The sequence below is a fragment of the Grammomys surdaster genome, unplaced genomic scaffold (genome assembly GCF_004785775.1).
Source record: "Grammomys surdaster isolate TR1022 unplaced genomic scaffold, NIH_TR_1.0 233, whole genome shotgun sequence".
NCBI classification, from domain to species: domain Eukaryota; kingdom Metazoa; phylum Chordata; class Mammalia; order Rodentia; family Muridae; genus Grammomys; species Grammomys surdaster.
In genome coordinates, this window is record NW_021604678.1 from 316,767 (window position 1) to 331,004 (window position 14,238).

General features: G+C 39.2%; 1 protein-coding gene across 1 annotated transcript; it reads right to left on the minus strand.

The window, feature by feature from the left end:
* Positions 1 to 1,384: 1,384 nt before the first annotated feature.
* Ibsp (integrin binding sialoprotein) lies at positions 1,385 to 12,401 on the minus strand. The gene is made up of 7 exons (XM_028773711.1): positions 12,346 to 12,401; positions 9,530 to 9,602; positions 9,386 to 9,436; positions 9,218 to 9,295; positions 5,730 to 5,795; positions 3,341 to 3,505; positions 1,385 to 2,793 (listed from the first exon to the last, which is right to left on the minus strand). Exons 2-7 carry the CDS (start codon positions 9,581 to 9,583, stop codon positions 2,251 to 2,253), a joined length of 957 nt encoding a protein of 318 aa, XP_028629544.1. The 5' UTR covers positions 9,584 to 9,602; positions 12,346 to 12,401; the 3' UTR covers positions 1,385 to 2,250.
* Between the last annotated feature and the right edge of the window lie 1,837 nt (positions 12,402 to 14,238).

A 14,238-nucleotide genomic window follows, 5' to 3' on the forward strand; every position in this document is an offset into this window, starting at 1 on the left:
TCAATCTAACGGCAGCATCGAGGGCCTGTTACAAATGATTCTACTGCTTAGGAACCTCCTGACACCCAACAAGCTCAAAGAGTGTTATGCTCGAAGTCTACATTTTGGTAGGAATGGAAAGTGATGAAATTTGCTTAATTATACAATTTACCAAAAACTACCTGGATTATTTTGGAAAGCATGATGAGTAAGCTGATTTGGCTTCCTGGTAGCTTAAAAATGTAAAACAAGCAAACAAAAATAACCTGAAACTAAGGACTGAGGGGTCAGTAGGAGGACTATGAAGTCAGTGGAAATACTATGGGGTCAGTGAGAGGACTGAGGGACCAGTGGGAGGACTAAAAGATCAATGAGAAGATTGAGGGATCAGTGAGAGGATTAAGGTATCAGGGGTCAGTGGGGGGATTGAGGAACCACTGGGATGATTGAGTGGTCAGTGGAAGGACTGAAGGATCAGTGAGAAGATTAGGGGTCAGTAGGAGGATTGAGGGTGCTAGTGGGAGGACTGAGGGGTCAGTAGGAAGACTGAGGGGTCAGTAGGAAGACTGAGGGGTCAGTAGGAAGACTGAGAGGCCAGTAGGAAGACTGAGGGGTCAATAGGCAAGGTGGCAGGTATTGTAAGGATGCTTCTGGACCAGTCTTCCAACGTTTCTGTAGAGGTTGATGAGCAGGTGATGGTGTAGCTGACCACACCCAAACTGAAATCACTGACAAGGCTCTACATTTTTCTGTGCTGGATGTCTAAATATTGACTATGTGGGCTGGCTCATATTAAGTTATAGAGAATAAATTAAAGGATGTGTGACTTCTTATCATCATGCTTCTTCCAACTATTGACATGCTAATTTGAATTTTGCTTTTAGGTTTATATTAAGGAGTCAGTTGTTGTCAAGACTTTGTAGACTAAGTGTGTGTTTGTATTTGTGTGTGTATGTGTAGTTTGTGTGTATGTAGTTTGTGTGTGTTTTCATATGTGTATGTGTGTGGTTTATATATGTATACTTTGTATGTGTGTGTCTTTGCATTTCTGTGTGTGTAGTTTGTATACATGTACTTTGTATGTGTGAGTATTTGCATTTGTGTGTGTTTGCACGTGTATATGTGTGTGGATAGTTTTTGTATGTGTAGTTTGTGTGTGTTTGAATGTTTTTGTGTTTGTATGTGTGTAGTTTGTCTGTTTATTTGCCTTTGTGTATGTTTGTATGTGTGTGTGGTTGTCTGTTTACATATGTGTGTGGTTTGTGTGTATTTATATTTGCATATATATTTATGTGTAGTTTGTATGTTTGCATGTGTGTATGTAAGTTTAATTACCCCATTGTAAAATCAAATTTTGTAGGGATAAGCTTACCAGAAGAACACAGGACACCCAGTCACGACTGAATATTAGGTAAAGAATAAGTCATTTATTCAGCATAAATTTGTTCCAGATGCTTCTCAGAGACAAATTATCCATGGGGGTAGAGGTTGTATTAAAACCAGTCATTGTTTGTCTTAAATTCAAACTGAAATGGGCGTCTAAATCTGGCAACTCTAAGAGGACTCTCTTACTCCCTCCTGTATTCAGCTGATTCTGCCCTCCTTAGTCAGACCTCAGCCATTCCGAGGTATTGAATAAAGAATGCTTCCAGATCCTCTGAGTGTTAAACCCTCATGGAAATAAGTGTTGCTTTTTAGCTGAATTGTTCCCCACCCCTTAAACCCACTACTCATTCCAATGTTCTCCCTTTCTTCTTAATTATAACACATGTGAAAGACTGCATATTTATTTGTGATAAAAATGCATGTGCATAGGTCCCATAAAATATATGAGGATGAAAATTAAACCTAATACAGTATTAGATAGGGGGTATGATAAAGGAACTCCACACATCCTACACGGTGTTGCTAATAAATCTCTCATTAGGAGCCTTCTTGTACAGGGTATGTTTGGGCAGATAGCAATAGCGCGCACAGCACAAACACTATAGAGCTACAATCTCAAAGCATTCTATCTAGTCCCAACCCCTAGATCTACAGGGCTGCTTGATCAATAGCCTTGACTTACAATGAACCTTCAATGACACATCTGGGGGGAGGGGAGAAGAAGCCCGCTACAAACAGAAGCATTTGCGGAAATCACTCTGGGACTGTAGCACCATTCCACACTATAAAATGCACATCTGTTATACTGCACCTTCCTGAGTTGAACTTTGAAAATGGTAGCCAGATGCAAAAAAAGAATGGGGAATTCCCCCCCGGGAGGAGCCTTCACTGATGGTAGTAATAATCCTGACCCTCGTAGCCTTCATAGCCATGCCCCTTGTAGTAGCTGTATTCGTCCTCATAAGCTCGGTAAGTGTCCCCACGAGGTTCCCCATTCTCATTGTCATAGACTTCATATTCATTGTTGTACTCATTGCCTGTTTGTTCGTATTCTCCTCCGTACTCAACGGTGCTGCTCTTTCTGATCGACGGGGAGGTGGTCCCATAGGCTTCGGGCAGCGGGGTCGTCTGCTGAAACCCTTTCAGAAGGACAGCTGTCTTGGTGCCATCACTGTTCAGCTCCCTGGCCCCTGTGGTTCCTTCTACACCTGCTTCAGTGACGCTTGCCTCCTCTACTTCCTCTTCTACGTTGTCTCCTCCACTGCTGCCATGACCGCCGTCTACCTCTGTGGAGTTGGTGCTGGTGCCGTTGACCACCTGCTCGTTTTCTTCCACTTCTGCTTCTTCTTTCTCATTTTCTTCCTCCTCCTCCTCTTCTTCCTCATCGCTTTCCTTCTTTTTTAGAGCCTTGCTTTCTGCATTTCCGGCCTGGAAAGGAAGGTTTGAAATCATCCAAATCAAGTTATGAAAACACTCAGAACTTTTGTGCTTGGATGCTGTTTTGAGTTGAACATGCTTTAATTTGTTAAGAAATTTGTGATGACTTTGAAAATTCAGAATAGGTATCTTTGGGATGGGTTTCAACGAGTTAGGGGAGTACCTGATAATCCTGGCCTGTGGCCCATGCTTTCTAAGCTCTACCCACTTTCTCTGCCTTGGAAGGGGCACATTCGGTGTGGGGTGATACTTCTCTGTCCCTTTTATGCAATTATGTAGCTGTCCATATTAGCTTGCTGCTTGCTGTCTTCTGTTATGATGTAAATTTTCAAGCAACACTTTGGAGTGGAAATTTACAGAATATCATTTCTCATCTATAATCAGGGAAAGTGTATCTATTCTTGTTTCTTTAACGAGGTTCTTTAATATATATTCTTTAATATACATAAAATGGTATCAAATACTATGTGAGTAATGTCGGGGAAACTTAGACATCAGCAGAAAGATGAAAACTGAATCCATGTTTGGGGCTCATTACCTTCTTGGGTAGTTGGAGTGCAGCTAACTCAAAAGTCCCTGCTTCAGCTGTGGTCTCTGCTCCATAGCTAGCTGTCACACCCGAGAGTGTGGAGTTCTCTGCCTCTGACTCCTGTTCTTCATTCCCCTCAGAATCTTCGTTGTTTTCCTCTTCGTTTGAAGTCTCCTAGTGAAAATAATCAGAGTTTGAATTTTACTACAGCTACAATAAAGCTCAAGATTTACTGGGACTCTCAGTATATTTGGGAATTGCTCTCAACTGTCTTCCTGTGTTCCACATTCCTTCTTATTTCTAAGAACTAAACATTATTTCATCCTATTTATCAGCTGGTGGGATGCTTTAGATTTTCATTTTATCAAATCAAAAGTATTTGTGCTTTAGATATTTGGTGAACAATTGTTTCAAGTATTCACAGTATTGTATAGTGCTATTACATGAAGATGATTAAAAATTAAGTGAAACAAATGTATATTTTAATATTTAATGTTTTCTTCTTTTATTTAGCTGTGAGATATTAGTTTGCAAATTGAGCTAGTCTATCAGTATAATTAATACCTACTAGTAAAAGTCTGGATTTTGTTTCTTTAAATTTATATATTTAAATCAGTACTGGACAGTTGAATTTACTTGAAATGTATTTTTGGGAGATTGTGATATTTGGATACTGTTAAGATTTCAGGAAAACAAACTAAAACTGAGCTTGGTCTGGCTTATGAAAACAAGTTGTGTAAAGCAGGATTTGTCTTGTTAAGTTTGTGAATGATCTAGATTTAGTGAAGAATATGGTACATCATTAGCTCATTGAAATTTCAGAAACTGAACATATAGGTAAAATTATCACTAATATAAAAAGTGTCACCTGCCTAATACTGCATTAGTCAAGTTCTACCGTGGACTACCGTAAGTTTGACTTATAGAAGGCTTCTGCTTGTTGTTCTTTTTAAAAATATGCAATACTTAATATATACTATACATGTGCATAATCTACATATAGTATGATACAGCATACATTCCCTTATAAGAGGCTTCTGTCACTCTGGCCTTCAGACTCATCCATATTATCATACGGTCCTTCCTGTGCGATACTGACATATTTACTGTGCACCATATGTGCATCAGAATTAGACAGTATGAGCAGCTGCAGAAGTGGGCACAGAACAGTCCTTTCCTTAAACAGAGTTTAACACGGGGTGGAAGGGTAGGGGTGGGGTCTTGGATCCTAGGGGATGTGAACAGAAGAAATGGGAGGAGCTGCATATGCAGAGATGGCTGGCTACATCGTGGGTGTGCATAACTGTGTCAGAGGCTGATCCTTCTATGTCCACCACCACCTCAACCACAGCAAGCCAAGAGCTGCTGCCAGAGATACATAGTGCAACGGGGATATGGAAAGGCCATGCTGCAATTGCTGTAAAGAAAACAGCTATAGGGAAATGGATGCGTCTTCCTTAGTTTGGGGGTACAATTGAATTGCAGCAAGATTGTGAAGGATGTAATAACACACACATGTTTTCTGGGCCAGGTTTGGTATTGTTTTAAGGCCTTCTGTCTGTCCATGTAACTGTAGCACAAGAAATGTTACTTAACCAGAAGGAAAAAAAACAATCCTTTGTCACCTTTCAAGTTACCACATCCTTTGCTTTCAGGATAGCTGACACAGATGGTGTTTTTGCCTGCCATTTTCTGTTCATAAATACCACCTAGGAATACCTGGATTTAGAATATTCCCAAGCCAAAGTAGCTGTAACTGACTACCCAGAAATATATCCTAACTGATATGTTTCCTTAGGCAAGGATGTTCGTTATAAACATAATAACATGATTTACAAGCTGTGTAGGAATTTTAGCCATGATTGTAGTAATTTTAACTGTTTAGGAAGATGTTTATATATTTTGAGTATTTTGGCTTCTGTAATCTAATTATTAGACAAAACCCTATTAAATTACTATTAAAGATACCAACTGCATTCTGTATATTAAATGGGGCACCACTGTAGAGGTTTCACTTGGCTTCACATACGGTTCACTGAGGGAGGAAGGTGAGTCACACTAAGCTCAAGATTACTAGTTCTTGTCATTATCACGGACACCAAATACAAATAAACTTCATGTTGCTTTCCAGTGGATTTTGCACTTCCCTTAAATTTCAGACACCTTTATTTTTCTGAACCATGTCTAGGAAGTTCTCACCCCAAATTACAATGATGTTTGAAGCAGGTTATTTTAGATGTTTCTAATTTAAATAATATTCTGCCTGTCCAGAACAGCAGGTTCTGAGTCACCAGCAAGGTGACAATGGCTATTTGCTGAGTCTAGAATTCATGGAATAGTTTCCTATCAGTTCCCTGTGCTGCCTGGCTTGTTACAGAACAAATACAAAACGTCTTACCTCTTCCTCCCCCTCCTCCTCTGAACTATCACCGTCTCCATTTTCTTCTGAAGAGTCGCTGCCTCCCTAGAATATACATACAGTCTGTGCATGTGTATATACATATACAATGCATAAATATATACTCCACAACAATTAACATTTCCTGATAATTAAAGTATAACACACAGATATTTAGTTACACGTGGCATTGTCAGCTGATTGATTTACTAATTATGGAGGGGTATTGAGTGAGAAGAGGCACATTTGCACACCTATGGAATGAGGAAGCAGAAGCAGCTGCCTTATGAAGAACAGTGTGTAGATGGAGATTACTTGCTTTCAACCTCTCAAACATAGGTAATATGTTGAAATATTACTCTCTATGTAAAAACCAGAATAACAAATCACAAAATTGCTTAATTTTGAAGGAATGTAAGAACTGAGTGAAGCTCTCCATGAAGGAACAACTCAAAAAAGTGTGACTTGCCCACCCACTTCTAAATAGATTTCATAGTCTTATTTTCTTACAAAATATAGGTGATTCATGATTTAGCTTATAATAAAGAGATAAAATTGTTACTTGATAAGACTCTTAAGTACTGCAATCTAAATTATAACTTGTTTTTAAAAAATTAAATTTGTTTTCCTAGCTTCTCCATTTAATTAAAACTAATTTTAAAATAATTGATATATACACAATTAAATTAGATGAAAGATTTTTTTTAAATGCTGTTACAATTTGGTGTGGTGAGAATAAATTAGACCAAGGATTCTACACATATAGCCTGGGTGAATGAGCTTTACTGGGGTGTTTATTGTTGGTGCTTTTATATTTTTTGTTATAACCTTGCAATGCTGTGGCTCAAATGCGGGGCAAATGTTCTACACATTAGACTTATCCTAATTCTGAGATATTTAAAATTAAATATAATTCTAAGCTTGCATTAAAACTTCTAAGAAATGAGAGGAAATGTTTGATCTTCTACCAGAGACATCCCACATTGAATCTTCCTTCTTATTCTACACCTAGCCCCACTGACCTTAGGAATTAAATCTGTACTTAGATCAGAGTCTTTTATTTCCTACCTATCAATCTTAGCTTAGATTCTAATGATCTGATAAATATCCTGTCCTTGGAGAATGTTATTTAGAAGAACCTAGATCTTCTGGGTTAGGAATAGGCTGTAGAAAAGACTTATGCTGCACCCTGTTGCCTGCTGGCCTCATTCTTCAGGTGGCTATGTCACCCAGCCAAGGGAAGGGAACGTGTGCTGTCTAAGGCCAATAATAACTTTGGGTGGAAAAGGAATTATTAGGCCCTCCCTGCACTGCCATGACCTGGTAGTTGTGCTGTTCCACACCTAGTGGGGTATAAAACAAGTCATTGTATTTGAACTAATTCTGTTTATTGAATAAAATATAGAGGACCGTATGTTTATATGACCAGAGCTGTTTTTCTCAGCTGGGAGTGTGTTGGGTATTTTTCATGGTTCCGTTCCTCTAATTTTCTCCCTAAATCAATCAGGATCTATTCATATGTGTGCTGGGAACAGTTTGGAAGCTACATGGAATGTCTTAGGGTCTGTATTTTATTTTGTTATGGTTTTGAATCACTTTCCTTCCTTATACTTAACATCAACTTATCAGTCTTATTGATTCCTCCAAAGTCTTCAGTGAATTTATATAGAGACATGAAAGATGATTGATAGATAGATAGATAGATAGATAGATGACAGATGACTTAATGAAAGACAATTCTGAAAATCCACCTTGATATGCTTGCTGAATATGATAAAAGACATAAAATTGAATCTTGTCCTCTACAAGTTGGCACAGTAATCAAATATCATCTTAATCATAAAATGTAGTTTTTCATTAAAATAGCTTAGGATACTAAATTAAGATAATTTTTACTTTTGTCTCTATAGGTCAGCATAGAAACAATCTATAGTAGACAGATGGCCTCACCACCCATCTGGTGTATTACATGCAAGTTGATATTTACAGTAAGCCCATAAACAGACTTACTCACTAAAACATGAATTTCAAAGTCAATAAAGTGTAATGCATGGCTAGGAGAAGTGAGACTGTAAAACAGGAGCTTGTCACAAATATCTCAGAAGTTGTACTAGATGTTCCATTGTCTATTTTAAAACAACTATCTCACAAGTTCTGCTTAACTTACTCAAGCCTCTATGTACACAATTTGCAACAAATGTATTCTTGACGTCTATGGACTTTGAGTGTATCAGTGGTAGGCAGCTGCCACTTTACTAGTATCAGTACACTGTGGACACATATCTATTTTAAAAAGAAAACCAGGAGGGAATGGTTGTATCTAAATGTTAGATATTCCAGAAAAGTTGGCCAGCTACATAAGAACTAGAATTCATATCATTTCTGTTTTAGAAAGAGAGAAAAGTTTCAAATGGATCCTGTTTATTTCTGGGCCTGAGGTGAACCAGAGAATTGTAGACAGTTCTGAAAACCCACAACTCTTGTATTGTTCATACTCATTTTTCTGTGGCCACATAAGTTCCCTGTCATTATAATAGTGCTAGAAATACTTGAGGATTATGATTTTCTAGCATTGCATGAGCTAGAGAGGGGTTAGCCTGACACATGGTAAAATTCGGAGCCAGGCACTACACTGAAACAGATTTCTCAGCCATCTGCTGCTTTCAGTGCCTTGAATGTCTTGGGTCAAATGCTACATAATTTTTGCTCCAGACCCAAACTGTACAGTAACAAAAATAGTGTTACTCTAGCTTACTGTGAATTTAGAATCAAAACCATACCCTCCAGTTTTCAAAGGCCTCTTTCACAAATAGCCCGGCAAAAATGAGATGTCTCATTTTTAACTTTAGTTATTTTGCCTTCTAGTTTTACAAATTTCCAGGATATTTTTTCTCATAGGCTTCCAGTATTTTACAAGTCTCTCTGTTGCCTCTGAAGTGCTTGGGTCAGACCCCCATTATAATTGTGTTCCATGTGAACAGCTCTGCCACCTACAGGGTAAGGGTCCTGGAGATCATCGTCACTGACATTGAAGGACTAAGGCCACTGTTGTCTGGACCCTCCTGGTACCTGTGACTGTAGCTTGTCCCATGTTGGGAAGATGCTGAAATGCTAGATGTGAACAGCGGCCGACAGCACTGAATCAACCATCAGGACAATTAGTGATCTCATCACTGGCTTTATTCTCACTAGTTGATAAAATGGCTCACTTTTATCAGCAGATTAGCTGAGCGCTTAAGTACTTGTTTTTATTGTCCCAAATGCTTTCAGTCTGTGTTCTGTCTCTCTTGTGTTGAAGAAAAACTTTGGGGTTTTTTTTTTGTTTTTTGTTTGTTTGTTTGTTTAACAGTAAACTCAGGCCTTCATAGCAAGAAGTCTCTCTGGATGAATTTGTGTTGAGAGTGAATCCAGATGTTTGAGTGTTTAATTTGATCCGTGTAATAACACAAGCTTAACAAGTGGAAAGAAGAATCAAGTTATGCACTTACCTGGACTGGAAACCGTTTCAGAGGAGGATAAAAGTAGGCATGCTTATAAAGAAAGTATCGTGGCCGGTACTTAAAGACCTGCACAAACAAAAGAATGTTATCACCGTGTTTAGTGTACAGCTACATTGGAATAAGCATAGGTCAGAGAAATTGTCTGAAATCAGTTACCCCATTTTCTTCAGAATCCTCTGCTTTGATTCTTCGATGGAAATTTTTCATCTGTTCGAAAAAACATTTTACTGTTACACACCCTGTTTGCATAAAAATGTATAACTACCAAAAATATAGGTTTTTTTTCCACAATAAACTTACCGAGAAAGCACAAGCCATTCCCAAAATGCTGAGCAAAATTAAAGCAGTCCTCATTTTGCAATGTCTTCTGCGACTGAAGAAGGGATGTAATTAGTAGCTATTAAAACATAGTGTGTGGCTTGTTTGTTCATAAATTATTCAGTTGATCTTAATTTGTGTAATTATTATTTGAGAGGTGTTAAGTATTTGCTTGCCACAGGTGCGGTGTTTGACACTGTTCCCGCCCCCCCCCCCCCCCAAACTCTGTTTTCAAAGTCCTTCTGGTTATTCTGTAGATGTGTCTGAATAGTACTGAGCTCCATACTTGACTCATCTTTCTGTGGTTTGTCAGTCAAGGACACTGGATCCATGTATCTGAATCTAAACATTTGGAGTGCTTCACATGGGGGTGCAAGAACCCCAAATAGCACTAACAAGGCCTATCAACCACACCAGCTGTCTTGTCAGTGCAGCTGTGTGCCCTGTTTGGTTACTAATAGTTAAAAATCAAGCAAAGTTCAAATGTGTTGAAACTGCTCATTTACACAGTGGACTACAAGAAGTTTCCAACTTCCGTGCATGGATTTCTGAACTGAAAGTTCATTCTTAAAATAGGCAGTAGGAGCTGTTTTCCTATGAATACCTTTGAATACTTCTTAGTTGGCTTGGGGCCTGCAACGGAGATGGAAAGATGGGTGGGAAAAGGGAGAGAGGGAGGGAGGGAGGGAGAAAGGGGAAGAGAGGGAAGAGAAAGAGAGAGAAGGAGAGGGGGGAGAAAGAAAGGAGGGAATGAGAGAGAGTTGAGGGGAAAAAGAAGAGTGAAGGGAGAGATGGAGATAAGAAGGAAAAAGGAAAAGGGAAGAGAGAGAAAAGAGAAGGGGAGAGGGAAACACCTCATAATATATGAAATACCACTCTGGTAGTCTGAGGAAGAGCTCTTCAGAGGCTCATCTGGAGGTATCAGATAAATCCCCTTAAATTGGGTTTCCCCAGCTCCATTTAAATTTCTCATCTATTAGTGTGGAGCACTGTGATCAGTATAGCTGCTCTAGGGAACAACTCTCAGTGGGTAAATAGTCCTGGACTGATTCTGGGGTACAGCAGCAATTTCCCACCTCTTTACAGCCCTATCATAATTAGAAGCAGACAGTGAACGTTACCCTAAAGTTCTATAGTAATTCTCTTGAACAAGCCTAGCTGGAACCAGACAACTCTCACACAGCTGAAGGAGGTTGCTTCATAAATGGAGACAATTCACTGACATAATGGGGTCGCTAACTCTCTGTACAAAGCCCATATCAGGCATTATACTCTGTAGGGGATTTGTTTTTATTTTACCTTGGCATTAGCATTGACTACATCTACCCTGAGTATTAGATACTAAAATAATAACCATGCAGAGTAAGACATAAAGCATACTTGATGTGAGAATTTTGATTTGATAGGTACACACTTTTTCACAGTCCCCTCCAACTTGTGTGCTGGAATCATTCTTATTTGTGTGCAAACAAAAAAGAGAAAGGAGGAAGAGAGTAGGGGAGAGAGACAGAGAAACAGAGAGAGACCGAAATGGAGAGAGGCAGAGTATAGTTTAACAAATTTAGAGAACCAGAGGGGTTTAGTCTATGAAGATGGACCCCTGATTAAGAAGACTGATGTAGCCATTTCTGGTGCTACACTTAGGAGTTAGATGCAGGAAAATCTGGAGTTCAAGGGCATCCTTGGCTACATACTAAATTTGAAGCAAGCATGAGCTATATGAGATTCTGTATCAAACAAAAACAAAAATGATAGCAATGAGGAAGGAAATGGAAGAGGAGGAGGGAAAGGGGGAGGAGGAAGAAGAGGAGGAGGAGGAGAAATAGGAGGAGGAAAAGTAAGAGGAGGATGAAGAGGAGGAGGAAGAGGAGGAGGAGGAGTAATAAGAAGAGGAGAAGGAAGAAAAGAAGGGAGGAAGAGGAGGAGGAAGATCAGGAAAAATGTTGATTTATAGCTTTATAAAAATGTAATATAATATTGAAAGCACTAGAAACTTAAATATACAGAACTGTAGACAGAGCTATGATAATAATAATTTCTCACAAGAAATCATGATGTAACCAGAATGAAAGCATGGCCTGGTTTATCATATTTTACACATAAAGACAAGTGAGCTTTGAGAACCTCAGATAGCCACCATGTTAAGCTCGCCTTGTTTTCGTTTTAATTCTTCACACAGCAGACACTTCTGTAGTGGCCACTGCTGACTTGGACAAAAACACTCGTAATGGATCACAGCAAGCACTTAAATACATATGAGCAAGCAAAATCATCAACTTCTGTAGTAGTATACATTTCCATATTGATTTTAGAGCTATGGAATATGAACACTTTGAAATTTAACACAGAACATATTGAAAAGATATTGTGTGTTATTGAAGCACAGATGAGGTATAATTTATGGCAAGTGCATATATGCAAGCAATTTATAGACATAAATAGTACTGCAGTTAGGTTACCTTGAATACATCAGCATGAAAAACAAAACAACACAAAACAATACAAAAACCCCATAAAACAAAAAATCCAGACGGCCATGATATTCAGAGATAGAGAGTAAGATGCAGCATTTTCTAGTTCATGTTACCAGTCTGAGCAGTTTAGCTGTGTGCTATGTTAACCAGCCTGGCTTCCTGAAAGAACATAAACTCAGAGGTCCCAATTCGTAGCAAGCAAAAGTTCAAGTAGAACCACTGTGCGCTGTGCAGTAAGATCCATGCTTCAACTACAAACTCCAAGCCAAAGCCACACAGGAAGCCTGAGGTGCCTGGCTGTGAGGTGCTTGCCCATTGCCTTACCCTTCTGTAGTCCTGGCTGGAGTGAGTGAGTGGCACGGATTGTTCTCCCGGCTGTCACTCACTCATTCACTCGCTCATGCTGACTATAAACCCTTTTCCGCCTCTCAACAGCCAATTAGGGCCGTGGCCAGTGCAACGTCAGGCTGTGGGTTCTCACCAGAGAATCCCAAACTTCAACACGTTTTCAAGATTCAGCCTCAGTTGAATAAACATGAAAGGCGGGCCTACTGCCAAGAGGCTTGCATTGTGGGATTTAATTGAAGGGTGAGAAGATGGTAGTTAGGGTTCTGAATATATATAATAATACACTGCATTTCAAATAAAATAAATAGTAAAAGACTTAAGCATTTAAACTTTCACAATGATACAGGTTTTCACTATATTGAAAGAAAGGAAACCTGGGGCTGTTACACAAAACACTGCACAAGTCTGAAAGCACTGAATAAGGAAATGAGTTGATGCCAAGAGATATTTCAATATTGATCCCTTTGTATTTCCTCCTGAAACATATTTCAGAGGCTCATAAATCAAAATTGATATTATTAAACCATACAGACTGCCTAAACTTTGCTAAAGCACAGTGTTGACTGAAAGTTACAACATTTGGGTTCAGACCAAGAAGCTGACTTAACCTTTCATAGAACAAAGTACTTGGCCTCATCTGTACGTGGCCCTTTGTTGTGCAAATGAAGCCACTGCATGTCATATACGCTTGGGCTTATTTCTAGTCGTCTTCATACGTATTTTTTCCTATGAATAGAGAATAATTACTATCACTGCCAGAAAGAAGTTCATGGTTATTGAAAGGATTACTGGAAAATAAACTTATTGCATGCATTGGCAAACTGAATGTTTCCTAAGCTTGCGAAGGAAACTCCACCTTTGTACTTTGTACATCTTCTTTGTACTGTCCCTGTATTCTTCTCAGTTGGCCACTACTTTATAGAAATCAATAAATGCCATTGTTGGCCAGGTCCTAATGATTCTGTTAGATTCTTCAGATGGCTTAGCTAAAGAAAAGTATTTCAGCATTTTTTTTTAAAAAAATAGAGAGCCATAAAAGAGACGTTGAATAATCTCCTTTTATTCAATTCAACCCCATAAGCTCAGTTGAACAAAGTTTGAATTTTCCAGTTTTCTACCAAACCAAAGCGTTTTATAGGTCATGGGGAGTGAAACAAGAAAACCTAGCACTTGCTTTCAAACATTCACAGATGTGTAAGGAGAGACATGTAGGTGGAGAGCACAGAAACTTGTGGGTTGTGAGTTCCAGGGGAAAAGAAACTTACTTTTATTCTGCTGAGTGACTGTGAAATGACTTCTAATGACATGACTTCTAATGATTGACCTAATGACCCATAGACCAGAGTACCTCACTAGGCTCACACCTCCTCAGAAAGTCTAGTCTTTCAGGAGATGGGAAACAATGCAGAGACCTACAGCTGGAGAATGCATGGAGAACAAGAGACTACAGAGTGCTCACTCCTACGGGGATAGTTTTATCACAGCCTTCTCCTCAAGGCTCAGGAACCTGTGTGGAAGAGGGGACAGAAGATTGTAAGAGCCAGTGATAGTGTATGATTTTAAAGAAACAGTGTTTTCTAGACACAGTGGGGTAGAGGCCCATGTGAGCACACAGACTGTCTTGTACAAGCTCAAGCCAGACAAGGTCCAAGCACTGAGGAGGGAACATGGGCATGAAGTACCACTCCTAGCCAAGAAGCTGTTTACAAATATTAGCTGGTAGGAGATGGGAAAATCAGGTTTCTCCAAAGAAGGGATACTGGGTATATCAACCACACTGCAGACAAAGGCCCATGCTCAGGAGTGGCTATTCAATGCCAAACAGACTCTGTTTTTAGTTGTTCCCACCACCACCATTCTTTTAAGAGA